Consider the following 26,054-nt stretch of genomic DNA (forward strand, 5'->3'; position numbering starts at 1 on the left):
AAAATGAGTTTTTTTGTTTATATACATGGCACACTTGTAATAACTTGAAATTATGAGGGGCATTTAAGTCATTTTGCCCCTCAAATGGCAGCTGCCCGCTTAAGCTGTTTCAGAAAGCACCTCCTCCCCCACTCAACTAAAAAGCTCATTTTCCACTTATAAAAAGCTACAATCTGCACCCATAAGCTACACCAAACTCTCCAAAACCACTTATTTTAAGCTATAAGTGAATTTAAGCTGAAAATAAGTTGTGCCAAACAGACATGATATATCCTTCATAAAAGCCACTAGAAAACAAAACGACACTAACAAATCACTGTAAAAAGACAGCAGAAAATGCATAACCTTGGCAAATATTAGCAATTTTTTTTTCTTATTAAAGGGGTTTGCTGTTTATTAATCCATTACGATATTGACTAAATTGATAGAATGGATCACCAGAAAGAATTTAAGTTTAGCTACTGAAAAATGGTTCAAGAATCAAAGAGGTTTCAGAAGATTAATAAAGTTCAAGTTATGTGAGGCTAAGGCAGAAGATAGCAACAAGTAGTCCTAAAATTAAGAAATTGCAAGCATGAAATCAATCATAACAACGATGATGACAATAACACCAGCAACAACAGTGGTGGAATCAACAGACATAAAGAGGCCAGTTCCAACAAGAATCATTCCATGAGGCCGAACATATGCTCGACCTACCACCAGGTTCCAAATGACAATACAAGTAGACTGAGTTATATAGAGAACAAAGCACTTAATTCTACCCAGTTGCAATCTCAGTCATGTTTTTTCGAGTCCTCCGAAATAATAATAATAATAATGTGAGAAACTCATTTTTATTTGGTCATGGGTTTTGTCCACAGAATGACAGAAGCATCCTCCACACACACGTGCACGCATACACATCCAAAGGACTAAACCAGGGCCAAAAGGAGGTCCTGACTGTCCCTATTTTTATTCAAGAAAAATGGCACCTTGAAAATCCAAACAAAGAAAATCAAAATCACACCCAGCATCATGAAGATTATTGGGGGTCAGCTCTGAAGCAAGCTAACACTATGTTGAACACTATTAAATAAATTTGTATACAAGGACGTAGTCTGTACGTTGACGGGAGTAGTACTTATGGAGAATGGGTTTAGAAAAGGGAAAAGGGAAAAATTAAACAAAACAAAAATGCTAACACAACCACACAAAGGGTTATTTTGAGGAAGAAACAGCAACTCTTGCATTGATTGAACTCATCATCACATTGTATTATTGATACCATAATAAAATCACTACAAGATAAGTTCGAATCGAAAGGCTAATATGCATTACTGTACAATCAATTCAGATAACAAATTTTACAAAATTGGAGAAAGGTCATGCTGTATATAAACTGCTAACCTCTGAGATGTGATCAGTAGTAAGGAATTTTTTATTGAACTGCTAACCGCTGCAGATGATCCAAAAAGACCTCAAAGCTAACATCGTCCGTAAAGAGGATTTCCCTTTCAGGAGCAGGAATATCAGAGTTGTATGTAGCAGAAGGATTCAATTTTGCCAAAAGAAAACGAGCCTGCACAATACACGAAAAATGACATATTTTATTACTACTTAGACCTTTTTTAGAGTCAACATTACACATAAAATCAAACCATGCATAAAAATAAATAAATAACCCTAAGAGAGGAACAAAACGGGAAGAAGCAGAAGAAGAAATCTTGTTAGGACAAGACCTTCAAATGATATGGGGTGTTATGGAACTTAAGAAAGGCCTCAGACCATTCAGTTCATGCCAAGTGTTTTTTTTAGTAGTTTCACCTTGGAAGCAAAGCAACACAAATATTAATGACCTATTATTACATAGGCGAGAGCTAGTTTTTATATACCAATTGTAAAAGGGTTAGGGGCTTGGGAACCAAACAAACTGATTTGGTTCACATTTGCCTTTAATCCAGTTCCTAAAAAAATATATAATTGAAATATATATATATATATATATATATATGCGCTTTATATTGCTTTGGAAAAGCAACTGTTATGAATTATTTTCACAAAAGGTTAGCCAAATAAACTACACACAAACTCTACGCCAGTCACAACAGCTTACAAGGCTCCTGAGTTGCCAAACAGCTTTTATAAGTGCAACTTGTAGCCAATTTACATTTACGTATGATGATTTTGCCTAAAACACAGAATATGAATAGATAACAGGATATTTTTCAAATAACTGAAGAATGTAACCACCAAGCAAAGCTACCCACAATCCACATCAGCACCTCAGTTTGTTGCTCAACTCCTTAATGCAATGAAGTATAAAGATTACTGACCTGAGAGCCATGCTGATCACAAATGACCAAACGAGGTACTGGAAATCTCTCCTTAATTATTATTTTCGCATCATCTTGAGGCGCTTGCAGCAACTGGGCAAACACCTGAAAGGATTGTATAGGTTCGTTGAGCAAGTCATGTTGTTAAGGCAAAAACAAAAACAAAAGCAAAAACAAAAGAATAATGCTCTATATACCACATTTGGTTTATCATCTCACTTGTTATAATTGTTTTGGTTGAATGGGTCCCACCACCCATTTCTATAACCAATACAATGATAACACATCTCATGCAAATCAAACGTGGTATATAAATGTGGTCATTGTAGCATTATTGAAAACAAAAACCAAACAAAATCACGAAAACTTGACATGGTTAAGCATAAGGATCCAAGTGTAGTGTAAACCTTTCTTTTACAAGTTGGTAATAGTCCTCAATCGGGAAAACCTCATGAAATTGTTTGAAGGGAATGAATGAGAACAAGAAAACAAATTAATCATTGACTCAAGAAAGCCTAATTTTTAGAACACCACAATTTGAAGCATGGAAACAGGTAAATCAGCTGGAAAGAGGAAGTAGAATGACTCTGAGAAAATTAAAAAAAAAAAAAAAGAAAAAAAGAAGCAGAAGTATTTCTCAACTTCATTTATTGCAGGTCTACATTTGGAATTCCAGTAATCACATGACACAAAATAGTCCGTCACATCATGTCTCAAACATCTGATGGTTCTCTATGTGGGACACACGTGATAATAAACTCTTCCACTCATTTCATAATTTTCTTTATTATTAAAATTACACACCCTTCCTTTGGCCTGTCTAGTATTTCTACCTGATTGTGTGTGTATATATCTGTATGTATATGCACGTTTATATATATATGTTAATTCATTGTCTTGGATGCAAATAATATTTAACATTTTGACTTGGTTTCAATATTTTATTTATTTGGCATAATAATGCTTCTATTTATTTCAACATTTTGGTTGATTTAGCAGATAATATAAAACATCTTGACTTGGGTGAATGCTATAAATAATGTTAAATTGTGTTTAATTGTTGAGTTTTGTTGATGTGCTAAATTTTGTTTATGTTAGGTTTGATACCCATGGTCACAAACAATGTTGATTAATTGCATTTAAATTTAAGTTTCGTTTTGTTAAAAGTTAAGTTTTTGCGATTAAATTTAGACTAATAAAAAGAAGAAGAAAATTTGTGTATGGTTCTAGCTGAGGTTTTTCCCCCACTGAATAAAAAAATTCCTAGATCCGCCTCTGGATTATCTTCAGTTTATCAGTCATGATTCTGTATACAAAAAAATTTCACCAAGCAAAGAAAAGAAAATATTGTCATGCTTTTTACTATCATTTTCAGTTCAGCTTCTAAAAAAGATTACCGCATGTTCAGAAAGATTATGATAACCAGCCCTTCGCCACTGAACAATTGTAGATCCATGAAATACGACAATGGTAAAATAAGAATCCAAAAGTAAGATTCTATCAGCAGCAATGGCCGCCACGTCAAGGAGAGCTGGTTCTGGGCTAGAATGGAAAGAGTAAGAAATTAATGAAGGCTGTATCATAACAACCGAATTAGAAACATTTTCCCGGTTCAGAATCATTCTAAAATATGCTGTCTCATCTGGGCTGTTGTTGAAAACCTGAACCCAAAAAAAGAAAAAAAAAAACATAGTTGAGCAAAGAAGATAAAATTTGCAGCACATGAAGTATAATCATACAAGTAAAAATATATAGATGGCACAAAATGTAGAAATAACCAATAAAGATTAAAACACCTGCACGAACTGAGAACGCCGTAAGTGGAACATAAATTGTGGAAATATTGAGAACCGGGGAGATAAGCTGAAAGAAGACGGACTGTCCTTTTGGTAATCTCCAAACCGAGAACATAGATGTATTAATGACTTATCAAGCCATCTTATAGGGTCAAATTCAGCCTGCACATCAGTTTCAGAGGAATTGTGAAAACAAGACAATAAAAGATATCCTCTATATCATATGAACAAAAAAGATCGCAATAAATTTTCCCTGACTACACATTCTATAAACCTATGTGTTAGAATTTACCATCACCTACCACCACTACCACCTCACCTACTCCACTAAACCTAACCCACTACACCACTACCACCTCCACTTCACCTACTCTCCACCTACTCCCAAACACACTCCTATATAATAGGAATCCTTGTAATTGTAATTTACAGAAAAAAAACATTATATCAATCAATATCAGATATCAATCAATAATACAATTCTCTCTATTTCTCTTTACATAAATTTTTTCATGGTATCAGAGCAAGGTTAAAAATTTAGTGATTCCGCTTCACCGGCGGACGGCAGCCTCGCCTTGGCCGTCCGCCGGACAAATCTAAATTTTCTAATTCTCTCTCTTTCTCTCTCTCTATACTTACAAATACATATAGAAGGGCAATGGAGGTACTCGGTTCTGTGTCAAGCATGCTGCTACCTGGGTCTAATGGAGGATGCCATGCTCCTACTCCAGACCGGAAAACGCCTCGCCACTGCCGCATTCCGCCGCGAAAGCATCTGCTGGTCGGAGGACAGCTTCTCCGGCGAAATCATGCTGGTCGGAGGACAGCTTCATCAGTCTCACCCTTACTGCTCGAGACGAACTCATGCTGGTCGGAGGACAGCTTCATCAGTCTCACCCTTACTGCTCGAGACGAACTCGAGCTCTGCTTAGAAAGCGGCGACTCCGAAACGACGGTGTCGGTTTTCACTCATTCGGTGTACGTCAGCGCAGGGACGGACTCCTTCGCCACCATCACGGACGCAATCAGAGCCGTTAAATCGCATCTCAAAACGTTCCGTCAACGGCACGAGAAGAAACTCCCCGGAATCGTTGACTATTTCGGGGTGGTGCACCTGGGACGCGTTTTACCAGGAAGTAACCCAAGAAGGAGTCAAGGCTGTGTGGCTGGGTTTGGTGATGGCTATGTGAAATCAATCCTCATCAACACAGCGATATCTCTCTCTCTCGGCACCTCACTGACTTGCTGTCCACACAGATCACACACATGGAGACACTCAACACACTCACAAAACAAACATGGACTCTGAGTTCCTTTTCCCCTCCTGTTCCCCAATCCACTTTCTTTTCTATTTTTTTATATTTATTTTAATCCTTCTTTTGAAAAGTAAACGAATCACCTTTTCTTTTTATTTTTTTATTCCTTTCACATTCACCCCTTTCTCTTCAATCCACTTTCTTTTCTTTTCTTTTTATATTTATTTTAATCTATCTTTTAAAAAGAGAACGAATCACATTTTCTTTTTATTCTTTTTTTATTCCTTTCACATTCATACATTTCTCTTCAATTTTCTTTTCTTTTATACTTTATTTTCTACCTCTCTATTTTTAGCCTTCCATCCAGCGCACATGGATCTGAGTCACCAAAAAAAAAAAAAAAAGAGACGCAGAAGAAGAACTGCACACCCAAACTCATTTTATTCATGTCGGGGGCTCACCCCGATCACCATGTTTCCACAAACAAAAAAATAAAAATAAAAAAAAAAAAATAACAATAAAAAACAAATACAAACAAACAACCACATTCACAGGTGGGATTTTTTTTCTCTACTCTGCCGCCGGTCTCTTCTTCTTGCCTCCGTCCTGGGCGGCCCTTGACGGTGTTGCCTCCGTGCTTCCTAGACCACCCAGCAAGTTGCCTCCTCCCTGCTCCTCCACTGCAGCATATGGTGGCCCTCCAAATCGGAACATCACGGTGGCCTTCCGCTTCAGCTCCTTGTTTTCTGCCTTTAGCACACTGATCTCTGCTTGCGCATCCTTATACATGCGTTGGAGCAGAGCCAGCTGGGCATTTACATGCTGCACCTCATTTGTCCTACTCTGCAGCCGGTTCGACAAGTTTGTGACCGCCGTCATGCTTTCCACACATGCCTTCAAAGTATACTGATTGGCCTCCACATCTGACTGCACTGCCATTCTTTGCTCCACCGACCGCATCGGAAAGTTCAACGGAGCAAACTCCGGGGCGCTTGGTTGAGTTTCCAGTGCCACCGCACCAGTTCTCTCTCTCGTTGACTCGTTGAGGTCGGGAAAGAGGGTGAGCAGCCCGCGGGAAGACGATGAAGCCATTTTCTAGGCACCAGAGTGTTACACAGTATCTCTCTCAGAATTCTCTCTCAGAAAACAGAGTGTTACAGAATCTCTCTCAGAAATCTCTCTCAGAATATCTCTCGCATGTTTTTTGCCTCAGCCTCAGCCTCTGTCTTATAGCCGAGGCAGCCACGCGCATCGCGCGCCTCTTACCACCAGCCGACAAACGGGCACGCAAGCCAAGGCGCCCACGTGCCTCGCCATCATGTCCGGCACACCTTTTGATGAATTGGGCACGCCTTTTGATGGCACGCCTTTTGACAAATTTGGGCACACCTTTTGAGGGTGCAACTTCTACAAGGGTCCGACAAGACTCTGTAAACTGTCCCGACATTGATTCCGGTTAGTTTCTACAAGGGTCCGACAAGACTCTGTAAACTGTCCCGACATTGATTCCGGTTAGCTCCTTTATGGGTCCGACAAGACTCTGTAAATTGTCCCGACATTGATTCCGGTTAGCTCCTTTAAGGGTCCGACAAGACTCTGTAAACTGTCCCGACATTGATTCCGGTTAGTTTCTACAAGGGTCCGACAATACTCTGTAAACTGTCCCGACATTGATTCCGGTTAGCTCCTTTATGGGTCCGACAAGACTCTGTAAACTGTCCCGACATTGATTCCGGTTAGTTTCTACAAGGGTCCAGCAAGACTCTGTAAACTGTCATAACAACTGTCAGAACATTGTCTTCTACAACGGTCCGTCATGACCCCATAAACTGTCTTCTACAACGGTCCGACATGACCCCATAAACTGTCTTCTACAACGGTCTGACACCGCCATCGAGTGTCCTCTACAACGTTATGACACCACCATTCAGTGTCTTCACCAATGGTCTGACACGACCATACAGTGTCTCCTATCCTTTTTTATTTTTATGTATTTTCTTGTTTTGTTCCTCTCTTCAAACTCAAGTTGGTTAGTTTCTATCCTCCTTGAGTTTGCGGGGGGCTGTTAGAATTTACCATCACCTACCACCACTACCACCTCACCTACTCCACTAAACCTAACCCACTACACCACTACCACCTCCACTTCACCTACTCTCCACCTACTCCCAAACACACTCCTATATAATAGGAATCCTTGTAATTGTAATTTACAGAAAAAAACATTATATCAATCAATATCAGATATCAATCAATAATACAATTCTCTCTATTTCTCTTTACATAAATTTTTTCACTATGTTAGCTAGAATGCAGATCGTTCTGGTATGATGAACGGGAGCTGGAATGTAGTATGCCAAATGCTCTAAAGTACGGTACAATAAGAGTAGAATTCTTAATTTGACATCCAATACATTACAGTATATTTTTCTTCAAATTAATCGTTCACCAACATAGTTCTATGAACATTATGATCCATTATTGTTTTACAGTTTATCAATTCAAAACTCCACTCCATCTAGATTTTAGTTCATTATATTTGATTTTTTTTTTCCTATTAAGGAGAATTTTTAAATGAAAGCATAGAAAATATTATGGGATCACTTTGGGTCGCTACATTCACCATTTTGGAATGAAAGTGTACACCATGGTTTGGAACATGTGCTCCAAAACATAAATCACAAGGGTGTAGTGTTTTCTGGTAACACTGATATAAACCCAATCATTGTCTTAAGTCTATGTTGCAAGAATAAATGTGCAGGCAAATGCATAAGGTTTGTCAGCATACTGTTTTGAGGAACTGATGTTTATAACACTGTTCATTGCATTGACATCCTTGTCATTTTCTTAGTTTAAGATTGCAGATATAAATGTGACATTCCCAATATTGATCACAATAATCTATAAGCCAACAAATAAGTCAAAACTAATTATGTTATTTAGCACACTAGTGGCATTTTGGCTTTTATAATGGTTAAAATAAGGCATGTTGTTTCGTAACCTAGTTAACTTTTTGGCTTTTTGGTAAAAATAACAAAATGAATAAAGCTTTTAGGCTGCTTTTTGACCTTTTTGTTTTTGGCTTATTTTAGTAAATAAGTTGACTTTTTGATTTGTTGCAACTGACAAAATGACTTTTTCATTTATTGGACTAAAAAAGTCAAATAAGTTAGCTTATAAGCCACAGCCAAAGGTGGCCTAAATAGAGGGTGCAAGGTGAAATAAGGTTGGATATAGATCTAACCTTCACATTAGCTACACAAAGGGATGCTTCTCAGACTCAAAGCTACATTCCTAGACACATAAGCCGAAGCTTTTTACCATTGCACCAAACCTAAGAAGCTAATAAGCACAAACACTTCTATGGAGGTGGCTTGTAATGTCGGACACGACACTCCTAAAAGTATGTCTGACACTTCTACAATGTATCTTAACTAAAAATTTAAATTCATAACATCGGACACTTGGCGACACTTTTTAAACCTCTGAACACAACATATGTGATGAATCTATTCATAGTAACAATATTCCGCATTCTTCATTATGCAAATTATGTATTCTAAATATATTTTGAAACATTTCAAGATAACACATCATGTGTATTTCAATGTTCTATAGTTAATTTGCATTACTTAGATTGAAATTGTTACGTAAATGATATCTTGATGTTTAAATTATGAAATATATGACTTTTTAATTTTAATTAATATTTTATTTTTTCATTACCATTGAATAAACTAGTCAAATATTTGGCATATAATAAATTTATAAAAATATAAATTTTTAAAGCCGTATCATGTCCTGCATTTTTAGAAAATCAACGGGTCAACGTGTCGATTATATACACATATAATATATATATATATATATATTATAACAAAAAAAGCTTGGATGTTGTGTTTCCGCCTTTCCAATAGCAAGTGAAACTTCATGAATGGGCAAAAAAGACGTTCAAACAAGGTGTTGAGGTTTCTCTTCAAGCAATCGTCATTCTTCGCTCAAAATGATCATGAGGCTTCTGTATAAATATATTTATATATATACATATATTTTAATGTGTGTGTGTGTGTGTGGAAACATCTGCAATCTAAAGACAACACCATCAATCAAGTAAACATTTCAATGCCCAAAAAATTGAAATAAAACTTCTAACTTCCAAGCAATGATTATAAAATAATTAAGAGGACTGATATAAGAAACGTCCCATAACTGGACGGAAAAGGAAGAAAATAAAAATAGAAAGATGATCCTCAATCCTAATTTAACAGCAATTTGGAACATGTTGGATTACTTATAAGCTATAACTTTGTTTAGACAGTTACATGTTGCTCCAAGGACAAGGCGGTGCATCACTCCTTCATGCATAGTCATTTTGCTTACAAGTTGTGCTACTGTTAACTAGTTATCCTGATTAGAGAAGCTCCATCATAATAAGTAACTAAAACCTATAAGCATGAAGGGGTGCGCTCCATATCCAATATTTACTGAATAATCCAGAAGAAATAGAGAAGAAAGTTCAGAGTCCTCAAATTTAATTTCCTTATCATAATGCACAGTTGAAAATTATTTATCCGTTGGTCCCTTGATGGGGTTAACATTTGAAACATGCTAATTCTCAAAGGTCAGACCAGGGTCCTTTTATATCTGGTTGATATGATTATCCTTAGGTATCACACCCAAGTGGGTGCAGGTATGCACACGCATGCACATACATATATGCGCGCACAAACACAAAATCAATTGTGAGCACATACAAAAACATTTTACACAAGATCATCGTTATATATTGAAATATCATGCAAATCAAGGCCATTACCTCAGTTTCCATTTTGAAAGAAACTAGGCGTGCCATGACTACCGCAGCTGCTTCTTGGTCAAATCCAGCAATTAAGTCCTATGACATAAAACCAATTTCATAAATTTATTGGCTTTTTAATTTTCAATAAGCTTAAAAAGCAAACTTTCGAAGCCCACTATAGAAAATTAGTAGTCCTCAATAGTATGAATGTGATAACATAAAAATACAAATACTAAAATGAACTAAAATTTTTAAAAACATTAAGTTTAAAACAGTGTTCAATTCACTCATGAATCAAGACAACCACAACATTGAGAAGGAAGATTAATCTGCCTAGAGAGTTGGAGAAAATCGATTCTGCATCAAATTACAGCAGAGAATCTAAAAGACCAAAGAACCCTTTTCCGAACTTTAAGGCTACTATGTGGAACTACCTCAAGTCACATTCAGCACCAAGAACCTTTTCCTTTCACTAGGACAAAAAGGGAAAGTAAATCTGAAAGGTACTTCACATTAAATTAAACTAGAGGTAATCATGTTTGCAATTTTAAATCTAAATTTTTCAGCAATTTGATGAATGAGGAAGATGGGTTGAATTTGAAAATTGTTAGCAGTTATTCAGTTATCTACTGGAGTAGCTAACGATGTGGGAATTCTTGGTATTTAAAATATATAAATAAAGCATGACAAAGCTTCAAAATTGTTGTGAATTGTGTGCTTTATATAGTATAGAATAGATTAAAACAAAGTTGCGAAGAGCCATGCCATTTAGAAAGGCATGGTTTTCACGATTTATATGCACAAAGCAAATAGCTTTGATGAATGAGCCATGAACCAATAAATAAAGGCAGCATTTATCACATCAATGAAGATAAAAACAGAGTTTCTTATCTATCTCAAAAAAAAATATATATATATATATATCTATATAATATAAAAACAAAAATAAAATAAAATAAACAACACATCTTGCCTGTATACTTCCAGTTCCAGCAACCCATCTTCTGGAGAGGGTAGTCACACGAAGTCGCATTTGTCCACTAATATGCTGATAACTGGAATAAAACATATCTGTAATAAGTCAGGCTTCCATATTGTTAAGCAAAAGAAGCTGATGTACTAATTTCTCAATAAAGCATAATATTGGATTTCATACTAAGTTAAAAATTGAAAGTAGAATTGGCTGTTGGCTGATTGACCAATGGCTTCTGGGATTTCTTTCTTAACAATTTCAAATACAAGGCATAACGATGTGGCTTTGTCAAGGCCACACATCTTCCACGCAGTAGTATTTCCGTGACCAATAACAGTTTCAGAGCACAAAGGACCTTTCTGCACAAAGCCACATGGTCCACACCAACTAGTAAGAATCTCAAATGAAGCTAGCAAAAGAAACATATTCTTTTAAAGTTTGGATTATACCTTTTCAAGAGATGCACAAGGACCAATAATGCCCTGAACCCTGATATCCTTTGAGCAGTTGACCTCAAATATACCACTGCAAAATGTTTTGAAAGTAAAAAACACAAACTAATCGAATCTCCAGTTCAGATTATATCAATAATGGTAGAGTTTTCAAGACATGCAAGCAAATTGGTAAAACAAATCAAGTTGCTCAAGTTAGAGAGAGCATTAAATAGAAGCAAAGTGGAGTTTAAAACATGGTACTGGCGATATCACTGTCTAGCTGAAATATCTATTTAAGAAAATAAAATAAAAGAAAGAAAGAAAGAAGAGTAAAATAACCATGCTGCCATACATGACACGTTTTTCCACAATTGATAATGCATGTGAACTTATCAGATGCTTATTGTCCTAGTACATATTGCCAAAACATTTCAGCAGCAAATCTGAAGAATTGTAAACTGACATATGACATATGTTACTATTTTAATTTTTATTTTTTATTTTTTTTTGATTGGCACCGGGGTGTCTGGATCAAAGTCCGACTAATCCCCAAGGGTGCACAGACCCTCAGCAAGAAGTTTTCTGGAAGTGCACCATGGTTAATTCAAGGGTTTTCCCCCAGTCTGATAACTCCAAGGAATTGTTAGCACCTAAAAGGTTTAGATCCTGAATCTCGGAGGGAGCACACCCCCAAGACCAAAGGCCTTGCCACCAGGCCAATCCCTTGGGGTTCATATGACATATCCTTACTTCATCTTCAATACCTTAAATCTTCTCTATCTTTCTTTATTCTGAGACCAAAAATCATTAATGTCAATTAGAAGAGGGCAAGTATCCGACAAAATATGGTTTATTCCTCTGAACAAATGAAGGACGGCCCTATATTCCAATATTAAGATTAATGATTTGCAGACAGATTTTAAAGTTATCTTCTACATTGTATTGAAATAAAAACATTCCAAGCAAATTATGCTAGGATTGGTTGGATGGGGAAAAAATTGCTTATTTATAGCGATATTAATAATGAGTTATAGAGAGGTTATTGATGACAACCATGACCAACTATTGAAGACTCTTCATAACAATCACTAATTTATTTTATAAGCCATAATTGAAAGACAAACAAGAGTTCAACCAAACCTTACTTTGATGATAGACCAAGATCATGGTCACCAGATTGGAAAATATGTTTAAGAGAATCCTTGAAAACTGAATGACCAAAACTTTCTGCTAGCACAACAAGCCCTCCAGTTCTTTCAACCGCTACTTTAAGTTCTGCAACCCCAACCTAAAAAGTAGCAGAAAGTCATGCAAAAGAAACACTAGTTCATTCCTCAATTCCATAAGAGCAATGCAAAATAATAAAGGCCTACCAAATATAATGGTCAGATGTGTTGAAATTTAATTTTAGTAATCTTTATATTTTCTTATTTATCCTTACTTTATAAATAAATGAACGTGGGATAGATGTATGCCACATAAAGGATACACCAATTTGATAAATTTTTAAAAAGTAGGGTTGTACTTTAATCACACTATTTTCTTCTCCTCAAGAAGTAAGCTAAGTATTTTAAAATTTTTCTTGTATTTTTATCCTAACAATTATACTCTAATACTATGCAAGAATTATAACAATCTTAATTTCCTAATAGTTCGAATACGTGATCTTTGTTGAATATAGAAATTAGAGTATATAGAATCTTTTTATTTTTAGTATCATGTATATAATCTGTGATTGTGTCAATCACTGATTTAGTATTGTTTCCTTATTTATACCGTTTCCTTATTTATATCGTTTCCTAAATTGTATCATGAATCTATTATATATACATGGCCTCTACCTCATTCATGGTAAAGCTAAATAATTCTTTTCATTCTTTTATCTTGAGTTCCTGAAAAGTATTCGATACTCCTCAAAATTACATAAATTTAATTTCAAGTATCAAATATGTTTAGAAAATATCTTATACATATCCGTGAGTATCCAAAGAGTATCGATATCTGATACAGATGCCACTCCCTTCTAGAAGTATCCATGCTTCATAGGTTGCAGGTCATTGCAGGTCATTGGAGTCCAATACGGCCTTGTCTTCAAGGGGTTCGTCATCATCAAAATAAGAAATAATGATGATGCATAAAACAGCATCATGTTTCCATCAGAAAACATGTGCAATATCAAGTAAATGACAAGCAGTATGCAGTAGCTCATTTATTTCTCCATTGTTATGTGGGTTGGGGGGTGTAGCATCCATTTTCTTCATCTTTGGACTTTGACGGGTTACACAACAATTAGTAATTGGCTTGATCAAGTTCATTTTATTGCCAAAATTGAGAAGGGAATCTATATGGAATAGGAAGCCTTAGTATTTGGTGAATTTGGAGGAGAGAAATAAAAGTAACTCTGAAGATAATTGAACTTTATATTGTTAAGTTGAAACACTTCTGCTTAATTATACAATTGTCTTCACTTTTAAAAATCTAAGTTCCAGCCTAGTTGGCTCTCTACTTAAATTAATAACACAGTCTATTTAAAAAAACTACACCAAGTTTAGTCCCCATCTATTAAGCACGGGTACTCCAAAAATGTTGTCATACAAGTACCAGGTACTTACCAAGTGCAGGTACGCCAAAAACGCACCGGATACGTTTTATACAATTAGTATACTAATGGGTACGGGATGGGTACGCAATCAGTATGTAATGGGTACGTTTTTGGATACTTCGGGGTAAAAAACGAGATTTTCTACAAATTAAAGGGTACCAGAGCAATTTTTTTGGGTCTATTTTAAAAAATTATATAAATCTGGGATTCTTTTGTAATAAATAAAACATGAAACCAATTAAAATTAGGGTTCTAGATCTATTCCATTATCTCCTTTAGAAATACTCCCAAGAGAGTTGAAGAACTCCTTCGAAGGTGCGATTGAAGAGGTTTAATCGTTGCTAATTGATTCTCTCCTTCAAAGACCACATTCCGGTAAGTTCATCTTTGATTCTTCCCCCTCTTCTTCTTCTATTCTTCCTCGGCTTTCTTTCATATTTTTTCTGTTTGTTCTGTTTCTTCGATTCTTCTTCGATTCCAGTTTGTTCTGTTTTTTCGCAGATTTTGTTCAATTATTCTTCCTCTTTTTTCATCTTTTTTTCTCCAGATTTTGTACTCTTTCAGCAGCAAACAAAGAACAAAGATAACTTTTTTTTCCTTTGTTTTTCTTCAATTCTTCTTCCTCTTTCTTTCATTTTTTTCCATATTTTTTTTTTCCTTCTTCACAACAAACAAATTGATCTGTTCTTTTTTTTTCCCCCTTTCATTTTTTTTGATTTGATTCTCCTCTTTGATTTTCTCTTTCTTTGAGCCTTCTTCTTCTTCCATTTTCTGGAACTCCATTTTTTTCTGATATATATCATATATATTATATATTTTATTTTTTATATTTTATATTTTTTTTCCCCACAGCCACTAGAATTTCATGCAACTTGCAAGTTTAGAACCTTCTCTGTAATCATCTTCTTAAAAAAAAAAGGTAAATAGCCCTCTGTTATTTAACTTTGTCCTCTTTTTACTGTTGCAGACTGTAGTAGACACAATAAAAAAAAATTGTTATTTAAATATTTGAAAAGTTATATGCTCAAATGAAGTGAATGAATTCACAAATTATTTTTCTAATGGTTATATAATTATATTATAGGAATATGAGTTCATCAGGAAGTATACGTTCAACTGCAAGTGCCTCTTCTATTGATACTAATCAAACTGGGGATGAAAATGCTCCTCTTTGGGGTTACGTTACGAAAATAGCTAAAAGGGATGAAGACAGAAGTGGTAATACCAAATTTTGGTGAAATTATTGTAATACTGAGTTTCAAGGTTCATACTCTAGAGTCAAAGCACATTTGTTGCTAGTTTATGTGCATGAAATTAGAGTGTGTGCATTTGTAAAGAATAGGCCTGATCTTTTTGCTGAAATGCAAAAGGCAGATAAAGAAGCTGAGCATAGGAAAAAGATGGCAAAGCCTAAAGATGTTCCTTTACCACCTCCCTCTTTCCGAATTAGTTCTAGCGTAGGGGTGGTAGGGGATGTTGGAACATTTAGATTGGATGGTTATGAACCAAAAAAAAGAAAGACGAATGGGAGTAGTGCCTTAGATAAAGCATTCAATCAAGGTGTTAGAGAACATTCGCATTCTTTAATTGCTCGCATGTTCTATTCAGCTAGGTTAGCCTTTCATTTGGCTAGGAATCCATATTTTGTGGGTGCTTTTAAATTTGCTGCTGAGAATCAAATTATAGGGTATGTCCCTCCTCGTTACAACTTATTGAGGAATACTCTACTTCAAAAAGAAAAAGCAAATATTGATAGGCTGTTGGAACCAACAAAACAATCATGGAATAAAAAAGGGTTGAGTATAGTAGCCGATGGATGGACCAATGCACAAAGGAGACCTCTTATCAATCTTATGGCAGCATCTGATGGTGGAGCTATGTTTGTAAGAGCTGTTAATTGTAAAGGTGAGTACAAAGACAAGTATCATATTGCTAAATTAATTAGTGAGGTGATTGATGAAGTAGGCCCTCATAATGTGATTCAAGTAATTACTGACAATACTCCTGTTTGTAGTGCAGCTGCATCAATCATACAAGGTAATTATCCGAGGATATTTTGGACACCTTGTGTAGTGCACACACTTAAGCTTGCTCTTAAAAATATTTGTGCTACTAAAGAAATTGGAGATGTTGCCTATGCTTATGATGAATACTATTGGATTACAATTGTGATTGACGATGTGATGTTCATAAAAAATTTCATCATGAATCATTCTATGAGATTGGCAATTTTCAATGAATTTGTGCCTTTGAAGCTACTTTCTGTTGCAAAAACACGCTTTGCATCTGCAATTATTATGCTAAAAAGGTTTGAGCTTATACATCGTGGCCTCCAAGCAATGGTGATAAATGAGAAATGGTCATCCTACAAAGAAGATGATGTCAGAAAAGCGCCTCTTGTTAAGGAAAAAGTGTTGAATGATATTTGGTGGGACAAGATAGAATACATACTCTCATTTACTTTGCCAATATATGAAATGCTTAGATCTTGTGACACCGATAAGCCATGTTTACATTTAGTCTATGAAATGTGGGATTCAATGATTAAGAGGGTGAAGGCATCTATTTATAGGCATGAAGGAAAGTTAGAAAATGAAGAGTCAGCTTTCTATTCTATGGTGCACCAAATACTAGTCTAGAGATGGACAAAAAGCAGCACACCACTCCATTGTCTCGCACATTCTTTGAATGCGAGGTATAACTCATTTTTAAACTCTTTCTGTTTTTTAAAGATGGGAAAGGGAAAGAATTTAGTGAACATAATTTAAACTCTTAATATAATAACCTAACATAATATACTTTTTATTTATTATTTTCCTTAATTTTGCAATCTAGGTATTATAGTGGAATGTGGCTTCATCAAAATCCCATTCGTGTTCCTACTCACAAGGATGAAGAAATTTCTGATATGAGAACCAAATGCTTTAAGAAATACTTTCCAAATGCAGAAGAGAGAAGAGTTGTGAATATAAAGTATGCCAAGTTTTCAGAGAGTTTTGGAGATGCCGACTCAATATGCGATAGAGGAGAAATGGAACCAATGGTTTGGTGGTTGGCAGATGGCTCTTTTGCACCTATTCTCCAATCATTAGCAGTGAAATTACTTGGACAACCTTGTTCCTCTTCATATTGTGAAAGGAATTGGAGCACATACTCTTTCATTCACTCCATGCGAAGGAATAAAATGACTCCACAACGTTGTGAGGATTTGGTTTTCATGCATTCTAATATTCGCCTTCTATCAAGGAGTAGTCAACAACACAAAGAAAGCAAGAGCAACTTATGGGACATTGGTAGAGATGCTTTTGATTCATTGGAGGGCTCTGGTTTATTAGAAATTGCAAATCTTTCACTTGATGAGCCAGAGATGGAAGCCATATTATCATTACAGTTGATGGAATTGAAAGTTGATGTTCTAAGTTTTCTAGTTTCATTCGGGTTTTCTTTTAATTTTGTTTAGCTTGTTTTTGGCATTAAACTCTATTTTCTAATTTCTTCTATTCTATTTCTATGTAATAATGACATTAAAACAGCTCGTATGATTTACTCTTTTTTGTAATTTCTCTTTTTAATTATGTTATTGAACTTTAATTTGTATGTTAGATATTTAGCTATAAATTTAAATTTTAAAAAAAGTTGGATGTTTAGCTATAAATTTTTTTAAAAAAATTTGGCATACCCCAGCCGTATCCGTACGCGTACCCTACTTTTTTTTTAAAATTTGTCATATCGGTGTACCCGCATCCGTACCCGCATTCGTGCTTCCTAGGTCCCCATTAATGGCGTTTGGAAGAGGAGGATTGAGTACAAGCCTAATCTACAAAGTAGCTGCCCTCATATTCGAACCCACAACCACAAGGTTATTGAGCCAAACTTTAACCATCAATCCAATAGCCCCTTATTTTAATGTTTTCTTTCGAAACAAGAAAAACAAAAACAAAAACAAAAACAATCCACATTCTAGAGAAATTCTATCTAACAATATTTTTAGACTCAGGCGTCCACCTTCGTGGGTTCTCCCATTTATCTATACGATTTTATCTACTACATGCATGCATATTTATGTATGTTTCTGCAATGTTGATTGTGAATATCGTAGATCAATACCAAAAAATATTGCACCATTTACGGAAGAGGGCTCTGCATGAGATCTTAAATACAAGTACTCTATAGTAAGCATTCCACACACAAGAATTGCAAATTCAAAAACCAAGCATCAGCAACCCTATCACCATCATCTATCAACCAACTTATTAAAATAACCAAAGAAATGGAATTGTGGAGATCAGGCAAAAATGGAAGCACCTGGTCAAGCTACTGAAAATAAAAATAAAAATAAAAACAAGAAGAAAGAACGAAGCAGCAAAAAGTACCTGATCAAGTGCACAAGCAAAGAGATCAAGGACATGCCCTTGATGTACAAGCTGTTTTGCAAGTGCTTCATAGAACTTCACGGCTTTATGATAATAGGGAGCAGAATCTTTATCCAAGTCCTTATGAGAACGTACAGGTTCAGACAAGTTTTTTGACACAATCTGCAAGTTTGGGATACAAAATAAACTACTCAGCATACCATAACAATTCAACAAGAAAAAATATGAAGCAAACAAAGAAATTACAAGATCATAGCAACTAGCTCCATCAACATGCAATAATGTTGGTATCCTGCTTTAGGCTTTCTGTTCTTTAAAAAGTCAATTGGGGCCAAAATAATTATGAACTACATGCCTCAAACGCAGTACATGCTGTTCTTTTAGTAGATACAAGATGAACTAACCACAGAAAGAGTGGAGGTGGCTTTAACTATATACAGGGATAAAGAAGCAATTAGCTTGAGTTGGTCAGTGGAAAAGCTACAAAAAAGATGAGAAACTTTATGTTCACGTTTCTTCAGCTGCCCACAGTCACTAAATCGTAACCATTCCCTTTATGAACTGTTTAATCATGAAATGTGAGTGTGTAGGAGGAATGAGCAATCTTTAGATCACTTGCTTTTGTGCTGGTGGCACCGACTTCTTGCTCTCAATTGCTTTTGGTTGTCTTTAGGGCTTTTGGCACCTACAAGAACGCAAAAGTCCTGTGGAATTGAGTTTTCTTCTCACTTATGTGGGTTTTTTAGTTAAAGGGTCAAGCTATGAAGCACAGACACCTCTCCGCTAGGGATGGCAATTTGAACCCGGCCCGACGGGGACCCGACCCCCCGACCCTGAATTGAATGGTTTTTTCCCGAAAAATATCCCCGACGGGCCGGGGATGGTATTTAAAAATAAACCCCCGCCCCCGTTCAGCCCCCGAACCTATTTATATATATATATAAATATTTATGTGTGTGTGTGTGTTGTGTGTTTATAAATTGTATATATAAATATCATGCGTTTATATATATATATAAATATCATAATACACATCTGGTGGGTCTGGCCTCCCTCTCTCACTCTCACTCTCACTCTCACTCTCACTCTCTCACACAACCGTAGCTCCCTCATCGTCACCGCCGGCTCCTCTCGTTCTCACCGGCAGCCCCCTCACCGCCGGCTGCTTCTCTCATTCCCACCGCCGACTCCTCATCTCCCTCTCACGGTACTCCGTCTCTCTCTCTCTCTCTCTCTCTCTCTCTCAGATCTCCTCTCTCTCTCTCTCATACGGATCTCCTCTCTCTCTCGCGCTTGTTTTTTGCTTTTATTCTTCAGATCTGGAAAATAATGGAGATGAAGATGAAGATGAAGATGAAGATGAAGATGAAGATGTTGATGAAAATCTGGTGGTGATGAAAATGATGAAGATGTTTTTTGATTTGTTAGATCTGTTAGAGCTTAAATTTTTTTTTTTTTTTGAGCTGATTTTTTTTTTTTTGATGTTTGATGATGTATTTTGAGCTCAAATGTTGTTGATGTTGTGTTTTTTTTTTTTTTTGTTTGATGTTGTTGATGTTGTTTTTCAGCTCAAATAACTCGTTTTCTGTTGATGTTGTTTTCTTTGGCCGGGGATTTTCGGGGTCGGAGAAACCCGATCCCCATTAGGAGGTGGGGGCGGGGGCGGTAGTGGGTTCCCCGTCGGGGATCGGGGCCGGGAACGGGGAAATTCCCACCATCGGGGATCGGGGACGGGGAGGGCGATCCCTGGCCCCGCCCCGTTGCCATTTCTACTCTCCGGAGGCCACGTAAGAGTGTCAGACACAAGTCGGACACGGACACACACCGGACACGCTGGAAAGAGTTAGACAAGCTAGGACAAGCTGCGAGCATGAAAAGGACACGCTGAGGACATGACGTAGGCCAAAAGGTACCACATTGAGGCCGCTTAAAGTACATTTATAGTCTATGAATTTTGTCTATTTGGCAAAGATAATGTGTTTTGTGCACTTACACAGATTTGACAGGCAACACGCAAATTCAGGCGAAAAGTGGCACAAACGCAAATTTTCCGCTCAAGAAGTGAAAAAGCTCGGCTTGCTACCTCACCAAACGTGTGGCCAGACTTCACCGCACGTGCGGCCCACCACCGCTCGAGCAGAGCGCCCACCTAGGGACGCATGCGCAAAATTTCAAGCTTGTTCTACTGAGAATAAAAAGAAGAAAAAGAGGCTGCTCTAGGGTTCCGAAAATTCCAAAAGAGATGAGGGGCTAGGGTTTTGGAAGGAGGGTTCTCAAGCTGCAAGAACATCTTCCATGGGGGTTTCTTTTTCTTCTATCTCTTCTCACTCCTCCATGAATGGCTAGGCTTCTATTTCTAGGGTTTTGATGAAACCCTAGCCAAGTAAATAGGATTTTCTTTTTGGTTTTTGATTATGTAATAGTTTGAACAAGTTATATGGTATTCAAAAAGTGTTTAAATATATTTTCCATTATTTCTTCAAATATTCTTCTTTTTGTGATTGTTGAATGCTTTCTATGCAATGGTTTTCTATTCTTTCATATTTAAGGTATGAGACGAACCATACTACGAGGGACGAGTCGTTTTGCTACTCTAGTTTAAAGCAAACGACTCGTGCTACTTGAGATGATTGGTGCCTATACATTGAATATGATAATTCTCTTTATCAATGCTTCGAACTTGTAGTTGAGAGGTATTATTTGGTTCGAACCATAACATAATTGATTTTCAAATTAAGACCTTATTTATGTAACTAGTGGTGAATTCATTACCCCAGGTTTTTTCCCAAAAATCAATAACACCAATTTCACTTTTAATTGCTAGGTTAAGTTCTTAGTTTATTTAAGTTATTATTAGTTTATGAATCATCATCTTTTTAATCAAAATTAAATTAGGAATTTAACAATTAAATTAGTTTAATATCACAATTGTCGCTGTGGATTGATAACTGAACTTACCATTATTCTAAGGAATTTGATATGGCTTAATGTTTATTTTTGGTGTGTAAAGCGGCCCATCAAGACACGTTAAGGACAAGCTGAGGACAATTTTTTTTACTAAAATAACATACCTAAAATTAATAAATTTGATAAAATTAAATATTTGACATAAAATACATATTAAATCTTTAAAAATATGATATAATCAAGGTTCTGAAAAGCGGTTGCGGTTGCCGTAACGGTGGCGATGACGCGGTTGCGGTTGCGGGGTGTAAAGGCCGTAGTGTAACGGTTGCCGTAACCGGAACCGTGAATTTTTTTATTTTTCACACAATTTGAAAAAAACTTACCAATACGCACATTTTTTTTCCATGATCATATTTATTGGGTTTTAAAATAAATATTAATCAATTTTAGTAAATTTTTAAGTTTGATCAAATATATTTCGTATTTTTAAATAACATTTTATTTTAATAATTAATAACTTTATATTATACAAGAAATCAATCACTAACTATTATATATAAGATAAACAATGACAAAAGTAAGATAATAAATAAAAGCTTAAATATATATATATATATATATATTTTAATCAAGCCAAATAGATAATGACCACACTTATTATTATTATTTTCAAACAATATATAGATAGACACACACAAACAAACAAAATGATTGAGTGATAGCAGCTGAATATTGCATAGGTCTTATAACTTCAACAAATCAATAACATGTTCTTCATCTTCTCTCTTCTCTCTCTCTATCTCTTGCTCCTCCATCTTCCCTCTTCTCTCTCTATCTCTCTTCCCCCATTTTCAATTTTTTTTTTTTTTTTGCGTGTTTTTTTGAAAGAAGCAATTCGGAACCGTTACGTATCGGTGCGTAATAGGCCATTACGGCGTCGTTACGGCACCGTTACGACCGCTATAGCAGCCACTACGCTGACACACCTGTGAATCTCAATCACACTGTAAAAGCGGCCGTAACGGGTGACGGCAACCACCACAACCGTTACGTAACGACGTTACGTAACGGTTACAGCCGCTTTTTAAAACCTTGGATATAATATATATACATAATTATATTTTTTGCACGTGTTCCCCATGTGTCGTATCCTGCATTTTTTGAAAATTTACATACTCGCGTGTCCGTATCTGTGTCTGTGCTTCTTAGGCATCAAGCTAGAGTTTTTGAGGATAAGTTTAAGGAAATTGATTCTTTATAAGATTAAGTGTGTTATTTATTCTCTTTTTGGGCTTCAGTTTCTCCTCCTTTTAAGGAGGGGTTCTACTTTTTCTCATTCATAGGGATTGGAGGGATACATGCCCTTTGCAGGTGGCATTTCTGACATTTGTGTCCTTGTCTTTTTCTTTCGTTCTTTTTTTTTGGGCGGTGTGCCATTTGTACCTTTTCTTTTCATCAATAATTTTTTTTAAGTTGTCTATAATCAAAAAATTAAAAATAAAAAAGCAGATTAAAGCCATCAATGGAGTCTTGGAATGTTGGTGTTAAAGCTATCAAGGAGATCATATTGGATATTATTGACAAGCTTGGGACATCAAAACTTAATAGGCATGCAATGAAAAATAGTTTTGAGGAGTCAAATTTGGGAGTTATGCAAGCATTTCCTATATGTTTCACCTAATTTTTAGCTCCAAAACACTATTGAAGCTGCTCATCAAGGCACTGCTCACCCAGATTCTTTGTATACCTTTGCTAAGGATATATAGTCCATAAAAGAAGAAAAATTAGGTCAGACTTACGAGAGGTCAATAATATATCATTTCAACAAGCTAAAAATAAAAATTAAATTAAAAAACGCACTAGTCTTATACAGCCTTGAAACAAGGTAAGTGAGAATTTAACAATCTTGCTCATTGCAAGTGTATCCATTCAGAATGGTAATGCTGAACACGATAGCAGGAAAAGAGGCAATATGGGATATTCATATGGAGTTTGATTTTGACCCTCTCCTATGCAGTTTAGGTTTAAGTTGGGGCTAATCTTACATTTATATTGGGTAGTTTGCTCCTAATTTAGTTAAAGTTAAGTCTTTCATTTGTTTCAAAACAAATGAATTGAAGAAATGTTTAGAACTTGGTACTTAGATGAGACGAATCTTTCATTAGTATGAGATGCCTAGCTGCTTATGGTGGGTTAGTTTGCTCCTAATTTAGTTAAAGTCAAGTCTTTCATTTGTTTCAAAACAAATGAATTGAAGAAATTTTTAGAACTTGGTACTTAGATGAGATGCATCTTTCATTAGTATGAGGTGCCTAGCTGCTTATGGTGGGTTCCAACTTGCAAACAAGAAAGGGAGGTTTGAGGTGAACTCTTTTTATCTGGGCATTTGCTCCATTGGGGACCCATCCAAAGTGGCTTTCTTTGTGTGCAATGCAACTCATGAAAAAGCTCCTGGCAATTGACAGTTTAATTGAGAGGCAATAGCTTTTCTTTGTAAAGGGGTTGTGCACCCCCCTTTGTGTCACCTTTTAATAAGATTATAGTTAACAAAAAAATTAAGAGGAAGCAATTTTTTGTTAACTGGTGCTGCCTTAGTGTGATGCAAAGTATGTTTCGCATCTGCATATTCACTGCAGTGTGGCTAGGGATCTTGGGTTCTAGTTTTGGCTTTAATCGGGATGGATTGGGTTTTCCATGGAGATTTGGTAGGTGTTTTGTTTGGTTGGAGACGCAGAGCAGAGGAAGAAGTCTTGGCATTTTAATACACTGTGCTTCAATGGCCTGTTATGGAGGGAGAGCAATAGGAGGATATTTCAAGGAATAGAGCAGCTATTGTATAGACTAAAGAGCCGTATTCTAAAATCTCAGAGTGAGAGTATCACCATCAATATTTGAGCAAATCCAATCCTTGTGTGATTAAAATTATTTCATTGTGTGATTTACTACATTGGTATTAAGAAAAGCAATTGCTGGAGAAACATGTCAAAGTAAGTTGCTGATTTCATTTAATTGAGGAGAATTTAAGATTGGAGAAAGACTTACTGCACCCTGCCCTTCGGTCGTTGGCCCACCTGTAAAAGCCATGATTCTAGCCCCAGAACCCGGAACACATGCTCCCAACAAATGTGCTGCTAGACTCAATGCCGTGCCAGTACACCTTGTTGCCCTTTGATCTGCCGGGACGGGCCAAGGATCTTTCTGAAGCTCTTCCAGTATCTTATTAATTGAAACGAAACAAAACAAACAAAAATTTTAAAATGGGAAAGAAAATAACAACGCAAGTAATGCCAATCAAAGGAAAAGAAACATAAACAGCCGGTCATGTTTATACAAAGTAAATTTCTTCAAATCCCACCACTATGACCTTTTACCAATGAATTCAAAACTAACACACTAAAACCCACATGAATGTCAGATATAATGGTTTCCAATTCTTCAAGATATACACACATAAAAGCAAGCTTATCAGCATATAACTATTGAAATGCACTAAAATGTTACACAAAACCCAATTAAATCACAAATGTCACATTCACATACAGTAGTGTTAAAATTGATACAAGCTACACACTTATGATAATACATATGAACATGAAGAAGTGAATTCTATACCGAATTGATTGCAAACTCGCACTCAGACGCAGGCAACAAGAACCGAGAAATACTCTCTTGCGAAAGCCCATCCCTGACGCCGGCGATCACCCCAGTGGCCGGCTTCGGCCTCTTAGCAAAAAAATTCATCTGCTCCAAAACCTGATCTTTAGTAACCTCCTTAGACCCCTTAAACACATACACCTTAGGAATCTGAGCAAAACCCAGTTCATGAACATTGACATAAGTCCCAAAGGTGATCAACCCAACAAGCGAATTCTCAGGCAAAAGCCCCACAGCCTGAGACAAGGCCGATTTCAAAAACCCAATTTCCTCTTCGATCATACAAGTGTCGATGACGAAGAGAAAGACAGGAGGGACATTGGATTTCTCGGAAGGAGATTCGTATTCGATAGTGGTGTACTGGGGGAAGAGCTCGGCGGGGAGGTTATCATCGGAGATGGAGTGGTAGTGAGGTGGGAAGTGATTGCGTTGGAGGCAAAAGGGGCAGATCCAGATCTTGGAAGCGAAATCGACGATGGAAAAAGGGTTGAGGACTGATCGGCAAGTGCGGCAACGGAGAGGAGAGTAGGGGAGGAGTGGGAGGGAAGGGAAGGGTTTGAGAGGGGTGTAGATGGAGGCGATTGGGACGACGCAATTGGAGGATTCTTGCTTTGTGCCTGGGAGGACGTTCCATGGCATTCGGACTGCGTCTTGGGTTTCTAGGTCTAGGAATTCCGCCATGGTTGGTTTGCTTTGCTTTGAGAGAGAGAGAGAGAGAGAGAGAGAGAGAGTAGTGCTGGAGTTGTTTTTTGGCTTTTGGGGATTGTCTGGACCTTGGAGTGAGAGAGAGAGAGAGAGAGGTGGCCAAGGTGGAGAGGAGTTGCAGTGGAGTTCTTGATGAATCACATCGCCTTTGTTGAATAATTCATCATTTTCTGTTTTTCTTTGACAAATGTTTTGATTGGAAAATGATGATAAATGCTTCATATCACTCGTATCACTCATT

The 26,054-nt window shown here is 36.5% G+C and overlaps 1 protein-coding gene across 2 annotated transcripts; it reads right to left on the bottom strand.

The window, feature by feature from the left end:
* Positions 1-1,203: 1,203 nt before the first annotated feature.
* LOC114323197 (Sec23/Sec24 protein transport family protein) lies at positions 1,204-26,054 on the bottom strand. 2 transcript variants are annotated; one of them, XR_014362132.1, is made up of 12 exons: positions 25,067-26,054; positions 24,497-24,670; positions 18,548-18,709; positions 12,718-12,860; positions 11,588-11,663; positions 11,322-11,497; positions 11,139-11,220; positions 10,184-10,261; positions 4,112-4,273; positions 2,723-3,976; positions 2,316-2,420; positions 1,204-1,561 (listed from the first exon to the last, which is right to left on the bottom strand). XR_014362132.1 is itself a non-coding variant. In XM_028270727.2 (12 exons), the coding sequence occupies exons 1-12, from the start codon at positions 26,051-26,053 to the stop codon at positions 1,421-1,423; spliced, it is 2,550 nt and encodes an 849-aa protein (XP_028126528.2). In that variant the 5' UTR covers position 26,054; the 3' UTR covers positions 1,204-1,420. The 2 variants fall into 2 exon arrangements, 1 of the variants encoding a protein (XP_028126528.2); XM_028270727.2 differs by having other exon boundaries at positions 3,713-3,976.

This window comes from Camellia sinensis, chromosome 2 (genome assembly GCF_055761805.1).
Source record: "Camellia sinensis isolate YWXY chromosome 2, ASM5576180v1, whole genome shotgun sequence".
In the NCBI taxonomy this organism is placed as follows: domain Eukaryota; kingdom Viridiplantae; phylum Streptophyta; class Magnoliopsida; order Ericales; family Theaceae; genus Camellia; species Camellia sinensis.

Coding starts and splice junctions, on each gene's coding strand:
- LOC114323197 (XM_028270727.2), bottom strand. CDS start 26,053: ATGAGTGATACGAGTGATATGAAGCATTTATCATCATTTTCCAATCAA. Junction 18,710..24,496: donor CGACCGAAGGGCAGGGTGCA/GTAAGTCTTTCT, acceptor CCAAACTTGCAG/ATTGTGTCAAAAAACTTGTC. Junction 3,977..4,111: donor GGCGTTCTCAGTTCGTGCAG/GTGTTTTAATCT, acceptor TTTTGGGTTCAG/GTTTTCAACAACAGCCCAGA.